We start from the raw sequence: 21,326 nt of genomic DNA on the forward strand, positions 1-21,326 counted from the left end.
ATGAACTTGCCCACTCAACTCCTTAGGTTGCTGCTACTCTGGCTTACAGGTAAGGAAGACTGAATAAACTGAAAATTTATACAGATCAGTGTGGTAAGTGCTCCATGCATGGTGTCCATAAATGTTGTCTCTAACAAGATAAATTGTATTGGAATTCCTTTTCAATTTTCAATCTCAGGTGGCAAATGTGACATCCAGATGACACAGTCTCCTGCCTCCCTGTCTGCATCTCTGGAAGAAATTGTCACCATCAAATGCAGGCAAGCCAGAACATTGGTAATTGGTTAGCATGGTATCAGCAGAAACCGGGGAAATCTCCGCAGTTCCTGATCTATGGTGCAACCAGCTTGGCAGATGGGGTCCCATCAAGTTTCAGCGGCAGTAGATCTGGCACACAGTATTCCCTTAAGATCAGCAGACTACAGGTTGAAGATATTGGAATCTATTACTGTCAACAGGCTTCTAGTGCTCCTCCCATAGTGATTCAGGCCATGACATAAACGACCCAGGGAAGCAGAAGTGAGAGCCCACTCTACTGCCACTGCTTCTTCTGGTGTCTCTGGATGCTGAGACTGTTTCGCTTGGGCTAAATTCAAAGGTCAATGTGATGCTTTTGCATGAGGATCAGAGTAACTTTCATATCCTATTTTTTTCTTCCAAAAAAGAGCATTAAAACAGGGCATGCTTCTCATAATTCCCAAGAAAAAAATAATTTTACACACACACACACACACACACACACAGACACACACACACACAAACACACACACACACACATAGAGATGTGGCAGAAAGGAAGAGAGGGAGAGATATAGAAAGATTCCATGGTACCACCATCTAAGAATTTGACAGGTATTTGACTTTGGTATAGGAGAGAAGAAGTCTCAATATGAGTACAGCTGAGGAATGTGTTCTTTGAATCTTGATGAGTCTCCTTAAGATTCTGAAAACAGTAACCTTTGGGCCTTTGTTCTTTGTTTGTTCCTTAACTACTCTGTTTATTCCATGTTGACTACTTTGTTTATGCCTCAGGACTGACCATATTCTGTGTATGTACCTCTGAATTAGATTAGTGGCATATTGACTAAATTGAGAAAATTATTTTGAGGTAATAATGAATAATATTAGAGTTATATCTGTATTTGGTTATCCTTAGTTATTCTGTTTATTTGCAATCCAAAAATATTTCATGGAGTTTTTGTTTCTTGTATGATTTAATTAAGGCTGTTGTATTTTTTGTTTTTACTAGTATGCTACACTTACTGATAATATTTCAAAGAACACATACACATATTATAAGTCCACCCAGTGTCTGTAGTTCTTTGAAAGACAGTAATAGTAACTACACTATACTTTTCTGTTGTGAAGATATAATGAGAGTTTAACCTTCGGAACATTTATGAGCACAGCATGGACAGATCACACAGATATTCTGGGCAGAGAACTCTGTATTGCAAGGGAGAAGCTGAGAATACTATTTCCTACCTACTTTAGTGTCAAAAGAGCACCCAAACAAGTTAGTGGCTATTAATCATGTTCTAATTCACTATACTAAAACGATTACTTCATTTAGGTGGTTTTTTTCTTTTACTATATGCATTTCAACTGATTCTGATGACAATAAAATCAGGAATATAGACTTCGGTTCTTATTAATGCCTCTGAAATTGTGCTTATATGGTGAAGTTCAACAGGATCCCTGTTGAAGGAATCAGAGAAAGAACTGGAGGAGCTTGAAGGGGCTCGAGACCCCCATATGAACAACAATGTCAAGCAACCAGAGGCTTCCAGGAACTAAGCCACTACCTAAAGACTATACATGGACTGACCCTGGACTCTGACCTCGTAGGTAGCATTGAATATCCTAGTAAGATCACCAGTGTAAGGGGAAGCCCTGGGTCCTGCTAAGACTGAACCCCCAGTGAACGTGATTGTGGCAATGGGGGGGAGGATGGGGAGGGGAACACCCATAAAGAAGGGGAGGGGAAGGGGTTAGGGGAATGTTGGCCCGTAAAACGGGAAAGGGAATAACAGTCAAAATGTAAATAAGAAGTACTCAAGTTAATAAAAAAAAAAAAAAAAAAAAAAAAAAAAAAAAAAAAAAGAAGTAGCTTCCTGGTTGCTGCCGCTGCAGAGAGCCCGTGGGCAGCACCCCACGAGCGAACCTGAGCCTCGGGACCACAGGTAAGACCAAATTTTCTGCTGCAAGAAAGCTGCCTGGTGAGCTTGGGACACACGGAAGCAGAATTTCTCTAGGACCAGGCACGTTCTGTGTTTACCGGAAGTCCCACACCCGCGGATCCCGGCCCGCAGCAACTCTCTGCTCCCAGACCCGGTGAGAGAGAGACCCAACCGCCTGGTCAGGTGGGCACTCCTGAGGCTGCAGAGCGGAAGAGACCACCAACACTGCTCACCCCTGCCCACATCCCTGGCACAAGAGGAAACTGTATAAGGCCTTTGGGCTCCCGTGGGGGAGGGCCCAGGAGCTGCAGGACACCTGCCTGAGACACCGCCGGACCCTGAAGGAAACAGACCGGATAAACAGTTCTCTGCACCCAAATCCCGTGGGAGGGAGAGCTAAACCTTCAGAGAGGCAGACAAGCCTGGGAAACCAGAAGAGACTGCTCCCTGCACACACATCTCGGACGCCAGAGGAAAAAGCCAAAGACCATCTGGAACCCTGGTGCACTGAAGCTCCCGGAAGGGGCAGCACAGGTCTTCCTGGTTGCTGCCGCTGCAGAGAGCCCCTGGGCAGCACCCCACGAGCGAACCTGAGCCTCGGGACCACAGGTAAGACCAAATTTTCTGCTGCAAGAAAGCTGCCTGGTGAACTCAAGTCACAGGCCCACAGGAACAGCTGAAGACCTGTAGAGAGGAAAAACTACACGCCCGAAAGCAGAACACACTGTCCCCATAACTGACTGAAAGAGAGGAAAACAGGTCTACAGCACTCCTGACACACAGGCTTATAGGACAGTCTAGCCACTGTCAGAAATAGCAGAACAAAGTAACACTAGAGATAATCTGATGGCGAGAGGCAAGCGCAGGAACCCAAGCAACAGAAACTAAGACTACATGCCATCATCGGAGCCCAATTCTCCCACCAAAACAAACATGGAATATCCAAACACACCAGAAAAGCAAGATCTAGTTTCAAAATCATATTTGATCATGATGCTGGAGGACTTCAAGAAAGACATGAACACACTTAGGGAAACACAGGAAAACATTAATAAACAAGTAGAAGCCTACAGAGAGGAATCGCAAAAATCCCTGAAAGAATTCCAGGAAAACACAATTAAACAGTTGAAGGAATTAAAAATGGAAATAGAAGCAATCAAGAAAGAACACATGGAAACAACCCTGGATATAGAAAACCAAAAGAAGAGACAAGGAGCTGTAGATACAAGCTTCACCAACAGAACACAAGAGATGGAAGAGAGAATCTCAGGAGCAGAAGATTCCATAGAAATCATTGACTCAACTGTCAAAGATAATGTAAAGCGGAAAAAGCTACTGGTCCAAAACATACAGGAAATCCAGGACTCAATGAGAAGATCAAACCTAAGGATAATAGGTATAGAAGAGAGTGAAGACTCCCAGCTCAAAGGACCAGTAAATATCTTCAACAAAATCATAGAAGAAAACTTCCCTAACCTAAAAAAAGAGATACCCATAGACATACAAGAAGCCTACAGAACTCCAAATAGATTGGACCAGAAAAGAAACACCTGCTGTCACATAATTGTCAAAACACCAAACGCACAAAATAAAGAAAGAATATTAAAAGCAGTAAGGGAAAAAGGTCAAGTAAAATATAAAGGGAGACCTATCAGAATCACACCAGACTTCTCGCCAGAAACTATGAAGGCCAGAAGATCCTGGACTGATGTCATACAGACCCTAAGAGAACACAAATGCCAGCCCAGGTTACTGTATCCAGCAAAACTCTCAATTAACATTGATGGAGAAACCAAGATATTCCATGACAAAACCAAATTTACACAATATCTTTCTACAAATCCAGCACTACAAAGGATAATAAATGGTAAAGCCCAACATAAGGAGGCAAGCTATACCCTAGAAGAAGCAAGAAACTAATCGTCTTGGCAACAAAACAAAGAGAATGAAAGCACACAAACATAACCTCACATCCAAATATGAATATAAAGGGAAACAATAATCACTATTCCTTAATATCTCTCAATATCAATGGCCTCAACTCCCCAATAAAAAGACATAGATTAACAAACTGGATATGCAACGAGGACCCTGCATTCTGCTGCCTACAGGAAACACACCTCAGAGAAAAAGACAGACACTACCTCAGAGTGAAAGGCTGGAAAACAACTTTCCAAGCAAATGGTCAGAAGAAGCAAGCTGGAGTAGCCATTCTAATATCAAATAAAATCAATTTCCAACTAAAAGACATCAAAAAAGATAAGGAAGGACACTTCATATTCATCAAAGGAAAAATCAACCAAGATGAACTCTCAATCCTAAATATCTATGCCCCAAATACAAGGGCACTTACATACGTAAAAGAAACCTTACTAAAGCTCAAAACACACATTGCACCTCACACAATAATAGTGGGAGATTTCAACACCCCACTCTCATCAATGGACAGATCATGGAAACAGAAATTAAACAGTGATGTCGACAGACTAAGAGAAGTCATGAGCCAAATGGACTTAACGGATATTTATAGAACATTCTATCCTAAAGCAAAAGGATATACCTTCTTCTCAGCTCCTCATGGTACTTTCTCCAAAATTGACCATATAATTGGTCAAAAACCGGGCCTCAACAGGTACAGAAAGATAGAAATAATCCCATGCGTGCTATCGGACCACCACGGCCTAAAACTGGTCTTCAATAACAATAAGGGAAGAATGCCCACATATACGTGGAAATTGAACAATGCTCTACTCAATGATAACCTGGTCAAGGAAGAAATAAAGAAATTAAAAACTTTTTAGAATTTAATGAAAATGAAGATACAACATATTCAAACTTATGGGACACAATGAAAGCTGTGCTAAGAGGAAAACTCATAGCGCTGAGTGCCTGCAGAAAGAAACAGGAAAGAGCATATGTCAGCAGCTTGACAGCACACCTAAAAGCTCTAGAACAAAAAGAAGCAAATACACCCAGGAGGAGTAGAAGGCAGGAAATAATCAAACTCAGAGCTGAAATCAACCAAGTAGAAACAAAAAGGACCATAGAAAGAATCAACAGAACCAAAAGTTGGTTCTTTGAGAAAATCAACAAGATAGATAAACCCTTAGCCAGACTAACGAGAGGACACAGAGAGTGCGTCCAAATTAACAAAATCAGAAATGAAAAGGGAGACATAACTACAGATTCAGAGGAAAATCAAAAAATCATCAGATCTTACTATAAAAACCTATATTCAACAAAATTTGAAAATCTTCAGGAAATGGACAATTTCCTAGACAGATACCAGGTATCGAAGTTAAATCAGGAACAGATAAACCAGTTAAACAACCCCATAACTCCTAAGGAAATAGAAGCAGTCATTAAAGGTCTCCCAACCAAAAAGAGCCCAGGTCCAGACGGGTTTAGTGCAGAATTCTATCAAACCTTCATAGAAGACCTCATACCAATATTATCCAAATTATTCCACAAAATTGAAACAGATGGAGCCCTACCGAATTCCTTCTACGAAGCCACAATTACTCTTATACCTAAACCACACAAAGACACAACAAAGAAAGAGAACTTCAGACCAATTTCCCTCATGAATATCGACGCAAAAATACTCAATAAAATTCTGGCAAACCGAATTCAAGAGCACATCAAAACAATCATCCACCATGATCAAGTAGGCTTCATCCCAGGCATGCAGGGATGGTTTAATATACGGAAAACCATCAACGTGATCCATTATATAAACAAACTGAAAGAACAGAACCACATGATCATTTCATTAGATGCCGAGAAAGCATTTGACAAAATTCAACACCCCTTCATGATAAAAGTCCTGGAAAGAATAGGAATTCGAGGCCCATACCTAAACATAGTAAAAGCCATATACAGCAAACCAGTTGCTAACATTAAACTAAATGGAGAGAAACTTGAAGCAATCCCACTAAAATCAGGGACTAGACAAGGCTGCCCACTCTCTCCCTACTTATTCAATATAGTTCTTGAAGATCTAGCCAGAGCAATCAGACAACAAAAGGAGATCAAAGGGATACAGATCGGAAAAGAAGAGGTCAAAATATCACTATTTGCAGATGACATGATAGTATATTTAAGTGATCCCAAAAGTTCCACCAGAGAACTACTAAACCTGATAAACAACTTCAGCAAAGTGGCTGGGTATAAAATTAACTCAAATAAATCAGTTGCCTTCCTCTATACAAAAGAGAAACAAGCCGAGAAAGAAATTAGGGAAACGACACCCTTCATAATAGACCCAAATAATATAAAGTACCTCGGTGTGACTTTAACCAAGCAAGTAAAAGATCTGTACAATAAGAACTTCAAGACACTGAGGAAAGAAATTGAAGAAGACCTCAGAAGATGGAAAGATCTCCCATGCTCATGGATTGGCAGGATTAATATAGTAAAAATGGCCATTTTACCAAAAGCAATCTACAGATTCAATGCAATCCCCATCAAAATACCAATCCAATTCTTCAAAGAGTTAGACAGAACAATTTGCAAATTCATCTGGAATAACAAAAAACCCAGGATAGCTAAAGCTATCCTCAACAATAAAAGGACTTCAGGGGGAATCACTATCCCTGAACTCAAGCAGTATTACACAGCAATAGTGATAAAAACTGCATGGTATTGGTACAGAGACAGACAGATAGACCAATGGAATAGAATTGAAGACCCAGAAATGAACCCACACACCTATGGTCACTTGATTTTTGACAAAGTAGCCAAAACCATCCAATGGAAAAAAGATAGCATTTTCAGCAAATGGTGCTGGTTCAACTGGAGGGCAACATGTAGAAGAATGCAGATCGATCCATGCTTATCACCCTGTACAAAGCTTAAGTCCAAGTGGATCAAGGACCTCCACATCAAACCAGACACACTCAAACTAATAGAAGAAAAACTAGGGAAGCATCTGGAACACATGGGCACTGGAAAAAATTTCCTGAACAAAACACCAATGGCTTATGCTCTAAGATCAAGAATCGACAAATGGGATCTCATAAAACTGCAAAGCTTCTGTAAGGCAAAGGACACTGTGGTTAGGACAAAACGGCAACCAACAGATTGGGAAAAGATCTTTACCAATCCTACAACAGATAGAGGCCTTATATCCAAAATATACAAAGAACTCAAGAAGTTAGACCGCAGGGAAACAAATAACCCTATTAAAAAATGGGGTTCAGAGCTAAACAAAGAATTCACAGCTGAGGAATGCTGAATGGCTGAGAAACACCTAAAGAAATGTTCAACATCTTTAGTCATAAGGGAAATGCAAATCAAAACAACCCTGAGATTTCACCTCACACCAGTGCGATTGGCTAAGATCAAAAACTCAGGTGACAGCAGATGCTGGCGAGGATGTGGAGAAAGAGGAACACTCCTCCATTGTTGGTGGGATTGCAGACTGGTAAAACCATTCTGGAAATCAGTCTGGAGGTTCCTCAGAAAATTGGACATTGAACTGCCTGAGGATCCAGCTATGCCTCTCTTGGGCATATACCCAAAAGATGCCTCAACATATAAAAGAGACACGTGCTCCACTATGTTCATCGCAGCCTTATTTATAATAGCCAGAAAATAGAAAGAACCCAGATGCCCTTCAACAGAGGAATGGATACAGAAAATGTGGTACATCTACACAATGGAATATTACTCAGCTATCAAAAACAACGAGTTTATGAAATTCGTAGGCAAATGGTTGGAACTGGAAAATATCATCCTGAGTGAGCTCACCCAATCACAGAAAGACATACATGGTATGCACTCATTGATAAGTGGCTATTAGCCCAAATGCTTGAATTACCCTAGATCCCTAGAACAAACGAAACTCAAGACGGATGATCAAAATGTGAATGCTTCACTCCTTCTTTAAATGAGGAAAAAGAATACCCTTGGCAGGGAAGGGAGAGGCAAAGATTAAAACAGAGACTGAAGGAACACCCATTCAGAGCCTGTCCCACATTTGGCCCATACATATACAGCCACCCAATTAGACAAGATGGATGAAGCAAAGAAGTGCAGACTGACAGGAGCCGGATGTAGATCGCTCCTGAGAGACACAGCCAGAATACAGCAAATACAGAGGCGAATGCCAGCAGCAAACCACTGAACTGAGAATAGGTCCCCTATTGAAGGAATCAGAGAAAGAACTGGAAGAGCTTGAAGGGGCTCGAGACCCCAAAAGTACAACAATGCCAAGCAACCAGAGCTTCCAGGGACTAAGCCACTACCTAAAGACTATACATGGACTGACCCTGGACTCTGACCCCATAGGTAGCAATGAATATCCTAGTAAGAGCACCAGTGGAAGGGGAAGCCCTGGGTCCTGCTAAGACTGAACCCCCAGTGAACTAGTCTATGGGGGGAGGGCGGCAATGGGGGGAGGGTTGGGAGGGGAACACCCATAAGGAAGGGGAGGGGGGAGGGGGATGTTTGCCCGGAAACCGGGAAAGGGAATAACACTCGAAATGTAGATAAGAAATACTCAAGTTAATAAAAAAAAAAAAAGAAGAAGAAGCTGCAGTATGGAACTTTGCAAGGAGCTATGCAAATAGGGTCAGGGATAGTTAAAGCTATAAACTATGACTGATGAGGACTCCAGTGGAACAGAAGGACTTCTATTTGCCAAGGAGTGTGCTAAATGCTTAAACAGAAAACTCAATCAAATGTGCATTTTAAGAAGACTCGGAGTCCCAGAACTTTTCTGAAATATTAAAGGATAGATACAGAAACTTGTCAATTCCAAAAAGATGACCAGGCTGAAAAGCCGGGTCACAAACAACTAATGATCTAAGAAGATAGAAGCTGAACAAGATATCACATTTCCCTTGCTGAAAAACTGTAGCCAATTACCAATATCCAGAGTTTGCCTTAGACTTGCCCTCCTTGAACCGTCGGAGTAAACACAACTCTCATTCTGTAGAATGGATTCAACCATAAAAAAAAAAAAAAGAAGTATAGGCACCTCCTTGTGCCCCCAAAACCACATAGCCCTGTCTGCTGCCCCATTTACAACCATGTAGAAAATGGGTTAATTCTCTTAAAACAATCAATCAAAGATTAAATATTTTATTTTATGAATTACCTTGGTTATCCATGAAAACAATGCTGTCCCACCAATAGAAAAGCAGTTGAGACATTGCCTTCCTAATGAGGACAGAAATGAACAAAGAGGTAATAGAGGAAAATCTCATCCCTTCCATGCATATGAGAGTTGACCCCACAGCTGAGAATCATGTGATCAGGAAGCCTTTCTTTCAGTAAAAAATGTACTTGAGATTCAAAGAATAATCTGTTCTCAGTGTGCTGACGGCCAGAGCAGCAGCAACTCCATTATCTGAGTGGAAGCACTCATGTCTGTGTGTAACTTGTGTGAGGATGATTCCTCTTAGGGCGTGAAATAAAATTTGGACATATAAAAGTTCACCTGAACTCTGTACAAAAACATCACATTGGCCTTTATGTCTTAGCAACAGGAAACAGTTGCAGCATCTGGAGACCACAGAAGGAGAATTGTGGAAGCTCGTGCTCTCTCTTCTTCTTCCCTGGGTGGTTTATGCCATGACTTGAATCACTGTGGGAGGATCACTGTAACCCTGTTGGCAGTAATACATTGCAGTATCATCGGGATGTAGGCTGCTGATTTTGAGAGAAAACTGTGTGCCAGATGCACTGCCACTGAACGTTGATGGGACATCATCTTCCAAAACATCTTCTGCACCATAGATCACGAGCTTAGGAGATTTCCCTGGTTTCTGCTGATACCGTGATAATTACCTGCTGATATCATGACTTTATTTCATGTAATTGTGACAGTTTCTCCCAGAGATGCAGATAGAGAGGCAGGAGACTGAGTCATCATGATATCACATCTTGCACCTGATATTGGAAATTGAAATGAAATTCCCACACAATTTATTCTGTCATATATAAGACGTTTATGGAGACCATGGAGCACTAACAACAGCCATATATATAACATTCTTTTTTATTCTGTCTTCGTTACCTGTAAGCCAGAGCAGCAGCAACCCCAGGATCTGACTAGGAGTACTCATGTCTGGGTGTGAAATGTGTGAGGCTGATTCCAGCACAGGGTATGATCTGGCAATAAAGAAGTCCTCACATCAGTGGGCTGTGCTCTGGGTATGTGCAAATCATCAAAGGCTAGGAACAGCTGAAGCCACGTTTGTGATCCATGAAGAGGCCATGATCCTATGATGGTAAGATTAGAGAGACAATATGGGTATATTTGTAGCGAGTATGCTCTCCTTAAAAAGAACAGCTCCAGTCTGTGAGTCGCACTTATTTTGATTTATGCCTAGTTCAATGTAGAATTTCCTTATTATGTCCTTATTATGTTTCCTAGGCTCTAAGATATGAACTAATTCTGGGAAATAAATAAGTAATTATATAGTACTCTCATAGGTATTTGCAGATGTTATATAGATGATGCAGCTACTACTTTTTCTAATTTTCTTGTGAGATTCCATTTTAATTATGACATTTTTTCATGTCTTCCCTCAAAATCTTCACAAATATTCCTATTTACTCCCTTTTAAATTCATGCTTCATTTTTCATTACTTTTTTATTTAATGCAAATATGTATTTCTGACTACATGAATATTCCAAGATATCAACATTTAATAATTCCATATACACGTACTCACATGTACATTTTCAGGTTAATTATTTGGACAATGTGGAACTAGAGGGATTTCAAGCCACCATGTGAATATTAATAATGAACCTAGTTCCTCTTCAAGAACAGTAAATCCTCTTAGTTGCTGAAACATCTCAAAACCATTCCCTGAAAATTACAACTTTATGTAGGTTATGGACTTTTTAAAAGCACATTCATGTTTATAATTTCTGCACTTCTCATTGTGTCCTTAAAACTCACCTTCTGTGATGTGTTTTATGGAAGCATGGTACAAAACATTCACATGCACAGCAATCATACGAAGTGTATTTATTTTCTAGAGATGCTTAGACTTGAATTTATTGTTACAAACATCCCAGGACCAGAAATGCTTCAGGAGGAAGACAATGAGTATGTGTGCTAAATCTGCCTAACTGAGAGAGTCAACAGAGAATCCTTTCTTATTTTTTAATTAATGTTTTAGAGATTCTCCCTATATTATACTTATCAAAGAATTTTACATTTAATTTTATGCCAAAACTTCCCATTTATATCTTGCCCTACCAATTTACCTTCTTTCATTTTCTTATTGCTCTGGCTAGTATTTTGAGTACTATATTGAATAAGTAGGGAGAGAGTGGGCAGCCTTGTCTAGTCCCTGATTTTAGTGGGATTACTTCAAGCTTTTCTCCATTTAGTTTGAAGTTAGGTACTTGGTTGCTTTTAGTTAAGGGCCTTGAATTCCAGATCTTTCCATGACTGTTATCATGAAGGTGTGTTGAATTTTGTCAAATGCTTTTTCAGTATCTAATGAAATGATCATGTGTTTCTTTTTTCCTGGAATTTCTTCATACAGTGGATTACCTTGAAAGATTTCTGTATATTGAACCATCCCTGCATCCCTGGGATAAAGCCTAATTGATCGTGATGGATGATCGTTTTGATGTTTCCTTGGATTCAATTTGGAAGAAATTTATTGAGTATTTTTGGGTCAATGTTCATAAGGAAAATTGGTCTGACGTTCTCTTCCTTTTTAGATCTTTGGGTGGTTCACGTATAAGTGTAATTCTGGCTTCATAGAAGAAATTAGGTAGTTCTCTGTCTCTTTCTTTTTTCTGGAATAGTTTGAACAGTATCCCTATGAGGTCTTCTAGGAAGGTCTGATAGAATTCAGCACTAAACCCATCTGTTCCTGGGCTCCTCTTGTTGTTGTTGTTGTTGTTGTTACTATTTTTTTTTTTTGAGATTTTTTTAACTGTATGTATTTCTTTAGGAGTTATACGGCTGTTTAGATGTTTCACCTGATCGTGATTTAACTTTGATACCTGGTATTTTTTCGAGGGAATTGTCCACTTCCTTCTGATTTTTAAGTTTTGTTGAATATAGGCTTTTGTAGTAAGTCTGATGATTTTTTTCCCTTGGAATTGTCTCAGATTCTGTTGTTATGTCTCCTTTTTCACTTCTTATCTTCTTAATTTGAGTATACATTCTGTGCCCTCTGGTTAATCTGCTTAATGGTTTATCATTCTTGTTCATTTTCTTAAAGAACCAGGTTTTGTTGATTCTATGTATAGTTAGCTTTGTTTCTACTTGGTTGATTTCAGCCTTGAGTTTGATTATTTCCTGCCTTCTACTCCCCTTGCATATATTTGCTTCTTTTGGTTTCAGAGCTTTCATGTGTGCTATCAAGATGCTAATGTATGCTCTCTCCTGGTTCTTTTAGGAGACACTCAGAGCTATGAGTTTCCCTCTTAGCTCTGCTTTCATTTTTTCCCCCATAAGTTTGGGTTTGTTGTTCCTTCGTTTCCATTAAATTCTAAAAAGTCTTTAATTTCTTCTTTATTTCTTCCTTGACCAAGTTATTATTGAATAGAGTTTTGTTGAACTCCAATTACATGTGGTATTTCTGTTGTTATTGTTGTTATTGAAGACCAGCCTTAGTCTGTGGTGATCCGATAGGATGCACAAAATTATTTCCAACTTCTTGTACCTGTTTAGGCCTGTTTTGTGACCAATTTTATGGTCAATTTTGGGGAAAGTAACGTGAGTTACTAAGAAGAAGGTATATCCTTTTGTTTTTTAATGAACCCAGGGAACCTGGAGAGAAGTTGCTTGTTGACATCTAGTAATTTTCAAAGTTAAAAATATAAAGACCATGTGATGAAATCACATCAGCAAATATGGCAGAAAAAAATCCCCCTGAACCACAGTCATGGACTTTGACTTCCACTCTGACCTCAACAGATCATTAAAGGATATGAAAAGACAAGCAAGGTTATTGAGCAGTGTTTTTTCCATTTTTGGTGGGCTTTTTTGTCTTCATTATTGCTAATGGTATTAGTCTATGGAAATGATCTCTTTCCTTCACCTTTTTCAAATGACATTCTACCAACAGTGAAATAAAGTTACCAATTTGATGGATTCCATATATTTGAGAGTGTGATGTAATTGTTTAATGAAAATATACATGTGTGAATAGATGTATAATAATGGGTAGAATCAGGGTATGGGTCATAATTTGTCTCTACTGAAGACTCTTGGATGTACTGCTTTTAGGAAGCAGTATAAAACATACTTCAGTCACACTTTTCATCAACTATCAGGTTAATTATTTTTAAAATATATTCTAACAATTCTTCTTGACTTTAATTTGTCCCCAGTATAATTTTCAGGCCCCTCACGGGTATCATCACACTGGAAGATTTTTACATCCTACAGAATGATTACATATACATGCAAACTCTTTCCATTCAAAGGATCATGGAAACTCACACTAAAGTCACCATAGCTTTACTCCCAAATAGTATCTACTTTGTACCCATTATGGTATCTCCCTGTGCTTAGCTTCTATCTTCACTTCTGTACATGCTTCTCTCACCAAAGAGATTCAATTCCTTTGTTCTTAAATTAAATTAAGATTCATCTCTTCTTAGTTTCTGGAGAAGGCGTGATGCCCATAGCATATGCAAGTAGAACAATTGTACATTCAAAGGCATGGATGATTTTACTGATAGAAAACTAATATTCTTTAGAGACATTAAATTGTATTAATATGCAATAACTCAGGTACAATAATGTGAAGTCTCACAGAAATATAAGGCTTAGATATAATTCCAGCCTAATCTAGGCAAAGAGCTCATAGGCATAGATGGAAGGAGAGACCCCCATGAATTTCTCTGGTCTTAATGTCAGTAGTTCTTGGGTAGCTTCTCTGTCAAAAATATAGTAAAATAAGATTGTTTACCTGAAAAATTAATGTTATGAAAGCTCCTGCCCTTCTCCACAAACCATGTCTTCCAGTAAAATTGTATTATTCTTCTGGGAATCATTGTTACTAAAATGATTCTTGCTGAGTTCCATGGGGAGTTGTGTAGATCAATCATGTGGATACATCTACAACCTTTTCCATACACAAGGCTTGGGAATTTTTTGGAAGAGTAGAGTTGAAACACTGTAAGAACCAAAAGATTGGGGAGTTTGCTCTGAGATTGTATCTCCTATGAATATCAGAAGATATTCCTGCAAAATCTCACCTAAATACCTGCTCAAAGGTGAGCTGAAAAAAGTAGGACTCCACTGAACTTGCCATACTGGATGGGATAAACCCCATGTGGTCTCAGTTCTACAAAAATAAGTATACACAACTGGAAAAGATAGGAGCAGGAGAGGCCTTCCACTCAGGGGAGAGCATAACCAATTGATTGACTGTAAGATAACGGACTGTAAGATATATATATATATATATATATATATATATATATATATATGTGTGTGTGTGTGTGTGTGTGTGTGTGTGTGTGTGTGTGTGTGTACATTCATTTATGCAGTAACAGATAATGGAAAAAGAGGTGATGAATTACAAGTAGAGGGAGAATGGATATTTGGGAGATTTTAGAGGGAAGAAATAAAAGAGGCAAAATTTATTATTAAAATTCAATCTCATATATAACCAGAAAAGAAGTTGAATCTACACCACCTCAATAACCTTCACAGGTAAATATGAATTTGCACTATAAGCCTTTATATACTGTTTAAAATTTTCTGTAGGTTCCAGGCCCTGATATAAGAGAAATAAAACAGAAAGTCATATAATGAATATGACAAAAATCAAACAATATGCATCTCATAGACTGGTGATTCGTTGTTGTTGTTGCTTCTGCTGCTGTTGTTGCTGCTATCCAAAGAAGAGCACATTCTTTACAAATAAACCCAAACAAACCTGTACTGGCTCTCTTACCAAAAGCCTAAGAGGACCACAGGCCTCTAATGAGTCAGTGACCTGACAAGTGCCATGACAATTCCTACAGTTTGCTGATTTGCATATGCCCAGAGCCCAGCCCACTGCTCAGTTGACTTCTTTATAGTCAGTTCTCACCCCGTGCTGGAGTCAACTTCACACATGTTACACAGAAATATGAACGTGCTCACTCAACTCCTTGGGTTGCTGCTACTCTGGCTTACAGGTAAGGAAGACTGAATCAACTGAAAATATATATAGATCCACACTTGGTAAGTACTCCATGGATGGTCTCCATAAATGTTGTCTAATACCGGGGCTGGGGATTTAGCTCAGTGGTAGAGCGCTTACCTAGGAAGCGCAAGGCCCTGGGTTCGGTCCCCAGCTCTGAAAAAAAAATGTTGTCTAATACCAAGATAAATTGTATTGGAATTCTTTTTCAATTTTCAATCTCAGGTGGTAAATGTGACATCCATATGACACAGTCTCCTGCCTCCCTGTCTGGATCTCTGGAAGAAATTGTCAACATCACATGCCAGGCAAGCCAGGGCATTGGTAATTCGTTATCAAGGTATCAGCAGAAACCAGGGAAATCTCAGCTCCTGATCTATGATGCAACCAGCTTGGCAGATGGCGTCCCATCAAGGTTCAGAGGCAGTAGATCTGGCACACAGTTTTCTCTTAAGATCAGCAGACTACAGGTTGAAGATATTGGAAGCTATTACTGTCCACAGCATTATAGTACTCATCCCACAGTGAATCAGGCCATGACATAAACCACCCAGGGAAGCAGAAGTGAGAGCCCACTCTACTGCCACTGCTTCTACATGTGTCTCTGGCTGCTGAGACTGTTTTGCTTAGAGTAAATTCAAAGGTCAATGTGATGCTTTAGCATGAAGATCAGGGTAACTTTCATATCCTAATTTTTTCTTCCTAAAGAGAGCATTGAAACAGGGCATGCTTCTCATAGTTCCCTAGAAAAAAATAACTTTACACACACACACACACACACACACACACACACACACACACACACACACGCACGCACACACTCACACACACACACACTGGGAGTGGGGCAGAGAGGGAGATAGGGAGATAGAAAGATTCCTTTGTCCTTGGTACCACCATCTAAGAATTTGGCAGGTATTTCACATTGTGCTAGGAGGGAAGAAGGCTCAATATGAATACAGCTGAGGAATGTGTTCTTTGTATCTTGATGAGTCTCATTAAGACCCTGAATACATTAACTATGGGACCTTTTTTGTGCTTTTTCCCCCCATTTTTGTTAACTTGGGTATTTCTTATTTACATTTCGATTTTTTGTTCCCTTTCCTGGTTTCCAGGCCAACATCCCCCTAACTCTTCCCCTTCTTCTTTTATACGGGTGTTTCCCTCCCCATCCGCCCCGCATTACTGCCCTCCACCCAAGAATCCATTCACTAGGGGTACAGCTTTGGCAGGTCCAAGGGCTTCCCCTTCAACTGGTGCCCTTACTAGGCTATTAATTGCTAGCTATGAGGTGGGAACCCAGTATCAGTCCATGTATAGTCTTTGGGTAGTGGCTTAGTTCCTGGAAGCTCTGCTTGGTTGGCATTGTTGTTTATATGGAGTCTCAAGTCCCTTCCTGCTCTTTCAGTCCTTTCTCCGATTCTTTGAAAGGGAGTCCAGGTGTCAGTTCAGTGGTTTGCTACTGGCATTCCCCTAGGTATTTGCCATATTTTGGTGTGTCTCTCAGGAGAGATCTACATCCAGTTCCTGTCAGCCTGCACTTCTTTGCTTCATCCATCTTATTTAGTTTGGTGGCTGTATATGCTGCTCATGCTCTAATTCCTTATATTAAAACACTTACTTCACTTAGGTGGCTTTTATTTTTTTTCTATATGCATTCCAACTGATGCTGATACCTATAAAATTAGGTATATAGACTTCTGTTCTTCTTAATGCCTCTAAAATTGTGCTCATATGGTGAAGATTTAGGTGTATAGCCACATCCTTGTGCCCCAAAACCATGTCTCCCTGCCCGGTGCCACATTTACTACCATGTAGAAAATGGGTGAATTCTCTTAAAACAAACATTCAAAGATTAAATACTATCTTTTATGAATTACCTCGGTCATACATACATACATTGCTGTCACAGCAATGGAAAAACAGTTGAGACATTTGCCTTCCTAATAAGGACAGAAATGAACAAACAGGTAATGTGGGAAAACCTCATCCCTTCCATGCATATAAGAGTTGACCCCACAGCTGAGAATCATGTGATCAGGAAGCCTTTCTTTCAGTAAAAACTGGACTATAGATTCAAAGAATAATCTATTCTCAGTGTGGCTGACTGCCAGAGCAGCAGCAACTCCATTATCCCAGTGGGAGCACTCATGTCTGTGTGTAACTTGTGTGAGGATGATTCCTCTTAGGGTGGGAAATAAAATTTGGACATATAAAAGTTCACCTGAACTCTGTACAAAAACATAACAATGACCTTTATGTCTTAGCAAGAGGGAACAGTTTCAGCAGCTGGGGACCACAGAAGGAGAATTGTGGAAGCTTGTGCTCTCTCTTCTTCTTCCCTGGGTGGTTTATGCCGTGGCTTGAATCACTGTGGGAGGATCACTGTAACCCTGTTGGCAGTAATACATTGCAGCATCTTCAGGATGTGGGCTGCTGATTTTGAGAGAAAACTGTGTGCCAGATCCACTGCCATTGAACCTTGATGGAACATCATCTTCCAAAACATCTGCACCATAGATCAGGAGCTTAGGAGATTTCTCCTGGTTTCTGCTGATACCATGATAATTACCTGCTGATATCGTTACTTGTCTGGCGTGTAATTGTGACAGTTTCTCCCAGGGATGCAGATAGAGAAGCAGGAGACTGAGTCATCTTGATATCACATCTTGCACCTGATATTGGAAATTGAAAACAAATTCACACAAAATTTATTATGTCATATATAAGACAACGTTTATGGAGACCGTGGAGCACTATCAACAGCCATATGTATAACATTGCATCTTATTCAGTCCTCTTCACCTGTAAGCCAGAGCAGCATCAACCCCAGGATCTGACTAGGAGCACTCATGCCTGTGTGTGACATGAGTGAGGCTGACTCTAGCACAGGGTATGGCCTGGCCATAGAGAAGTCCTCACATCAGTGGTCTATGCTCTGGGTCTATGCAAATCTTCCAAGGTTAGGAACAGCTGCAGCCAGGTCAGTGATGCATTAAGAAGCCATCATCCTCTGATGGGTGAGATCAGAGAGACAATATGTGTATGTTTGTAGAGAGTATGCTCATCTTAAAAAGAACAGCTCCCCGACAGGAGCCGGATGTAGATCTCTCCTGAGAGACACAGCCAGAATACAGCAAATACAGAGGCGAATGCCAGCAGCAAACCACTGAACTGAGAATAGGTCCCCTATTGAAGGAATCAGAGAAAGAACTGGAAGAGCTTGAAGGGGCTCGAGACCCCAAAAGTACAACAATGCCAAGCAATCAGAGCTTCCAGGGACTAAGCCACTACCTAAATACTATACATGGACTGACCCTGGACTCTGACCCCATAGGTAGCAATGAATATCCTAGTAAGAGCACCAGTGGAAGGGGAAACCCTGGGTCCTGCTAAGACTGAACCCCCAGTGAACTAGTCTATGGGGGGAGGGCGGCAATGGGGGGAGGGTTGGGAGGGGAACACCGATGAGGAAGGGGAGGGGGGAGGGGGATGTTTGCCCGGAAACCGGGAAAGGGAATAACACTCGAAATGTATATAAGAAATACTCAAGTTAAAAAAAAAAAAAAAAAAAAAAAAAAAAGAACAGCTCCAGTCTATGAGTTGCACTTATTTTGATTTCTGCCTGGTTCAATGCAGGATTTCCTTATTATGTTTCCTTTCATGGCCTAGGCTCTAAGATACGAACTAATTCTGGGAAATAAATAAATAGTTATACAGTCTGCTCAAAGGTATTTGCAGATGTTATTGAGATGATGCAGCTACTACTTTTTTGAATTTGTATTTGTGAGATTGCATTTTAATTATGACATTTCGTCCTTTCTTCTCTCCAATTCTTCACAAATATTCCTATTTACTCCTTTTTAAATTCATGGCCTCTTTTTTCATTACTTTTTTATTTAATGCAAATATGCATTTCTGACTACATGAATATTCCAAGATATCAAATGTTAATAATTCCCTATACACTTATTCACACGTACATTTTCAGGTTAATTATTTGGATTCCGTGGAACTAGAGTGTTTTCAAGCCATCATGTGGATACTGATAATGAATCTAGGTCCTCTTCAAGAACAGTAAATCCTCTTAGTTGCTGAGATATCTTAAAACCATTCTCTGAAAGTTACAACTTTATGTAGGTTATGTACATTCATGTTTATAATTTCTGCACTTCGCATTGTGTCCTTAAAACAAACCTTCTGTTATGTTTTTTATGTAAGCATGGTACAAAACATTCACATGTGAAGTGTATTTATTTTCTACAGATGCTTAGAATTGATTTTATCGTTACACACATCCCAGGACCAGAAATGCTTCAGGAGAAATACAATGAGTATGTGTGCTAAATCTGCCTAAAGACTGAGAGAGTCAACAGAGAATCCTTTCTTACTTTTTTTAATTAATGTTTTAGAGATTCTCACTATATTACAGTTTAACTTTCCAAAGTCTTATCAAAGAATTTTACATTTAATAATATCCCAACCTTCCCATTTACATCTTACCCTACCAATTGACCTCCTTTCTTTGTCTTATTGCTCTGGCTAGGATTTTGAGTACTATATTTTATAAGTGGGCAGCCTTGTCTACTCCCTGATTTTAGTGGGATTGCTTCAAGTTTTTCCCCATTTAGTTTGAAGTTAGGTACTTGGTTCCTATATATGGCGTTTATATGTAGAGTTATGGGCTTTGAATTCCTGATCTTTCCAGGACTTTTATCATGAAGGTGAGTTGAATTTTGTCAAATGCTTTTTCAGTATCTAATGCAATGATCATGTGTTTCTTTTTTCCTAGAATTTCTTCATATTGTGAATTACCTTGAAAGATTTCTGTTTATTAAACCATCCCTGCATCCCTGGGATTAAGCCTAATTGATCATGATGGATGACCGTTTTGATGTTTTCTGAGATTCACTTTGCAAGAATTTTATTGAGTATTTTTGCGTTGATGTTCATAAGGAAAATTGGTCTGAAGTTCTCTTTCTTTGTTGGATCTTTGGGTGGTTCATTTATAAGTGTAATTCTGGCTTCATAGAAGAAATTAGGTAGGGGTTGGGGATTTAGCTCAGTGGTAGAGCGCTTGCCTAGCAACCGCAAGGCCCTGGGTTTGGTCCCCAGCTCCGGAAATAAAAAAGAAATTAGGTAGTTTTCTGTCTGTTTCTATTTTGCAGAATAGTTTGGACAGTATCCTTATGAGGTCTTCTAGGAAGGTTTGATAGAATTCAGCACTAAACCCATCTGTTCCTGGGCTCTTTTTGTTCTTGTTGCTTCTATTGTTTTGTGAGATTTTTAATAATTGCTTGTATTTCTTTAGGATTTATAGGGTGGTTTAGATGTTTCATCTGATCTTGATTTAATTTTGATACCTGGTATTTTTCATGGGAATTGTCCATTTCCTCCTGATATTTAAGTTTTGTTGAATATAGGCTTTTGTAGTAGGTCTGATGATTTTTTTTTGCAATTATCTCAGATTCTGTTTTTTTTTTTTTTTTTTTTTTTTTTTTTTTTTTTTTTTGGAGCTGGGGACCGAACCCAGGGCCTTGCGCTTCCTAGGTAAGCGCTCTACCACTGAGCTAAATCCCCAGCCCCTCAGATTCTGTTGTTATGTCTCACTTTTTACTTCTGATTTTCTTAATTTGGATACACATTCTGTGCCCTCTTCTTAATCTGCTTAATGGTTTATCATTATTATTGATTTTCTTAAAGAACCAGCTCCTGGTTTTGTTGATGTTTTGTAAGTTATCTTTGTTTCTACTTGGTTTATTTCAGCTTTGAGTTTGATTATTTCCTGGCTTCTACTCCCCTTGTGCATATTTGCTTTTCTTGTTTTAGAGATTTCATGTGTGCTACCAAGATGCTATTGTATGCTCTCTCCTGGTTCTTTTTGGAGGCACTCAGAGGTATGAGTTTTCCTCTTAGCTCTGCTTTCATTTCCCCCCATAAGTTTGGGTTTGTTGTTCCTTCATTTCCATTAAATTCTAAAAAATCTTTAATTTCTTTCTTTATTTCTTCCTTGACCAAGTT

At 39.5% G+C, this 21,326-nt stretch overlaps 2 pseudogenes and 1 gene segment (V, D, J or C); 2 read left to right on the forward strand and 1 right to left on the reverse strand.

Annotated features, from left to right (window-relative positions):
- On the forward strand, positions 1-500 carry Igkvl-ps15 (immunoglobulin kappa variable like, pseudogene 15; annotated as a pseudogene).
- Positions 501-15,251: 14,751 nt separating this feature from the next.
- On the forward strand, positions 15,252-15,850 carry LOC134486882 (immunoglobulin kappa chain variable 12-41-like). The segment is given in 2 exon segments: positions 15,252-15,300; positions 15,531-15,850. Coding segments are annotated over 2 exon segments (369 nt in total).
- Positions 15,851-17,656: 1,806 nt separating this feature from the next.
- On the reverse strand, positions 17,657-18,159 carry Igkvl-ps3 (immunoglobulin kappa variable like, pseudogene 3; annotated as a pseudogene).
- Between the last annotated feature and the right edge of the window lie 3,167 nt (positions 18,160-21,326).

This window comes from Rattus norvegicus, chromosome 4, assembly GCF_036323735.1.
Source record: "Rattus norvegicus strain BN/NHsdMcwi chromosome 4, GRCr8, whole genome shotgun sequence".
Taxonomy (NCBI): domain Eukaryota; kingdom Metazoa; phylum Chordata; class Mammalia; order Rodentia; family Muridae; genus Rattus; species Rattus norvegicus.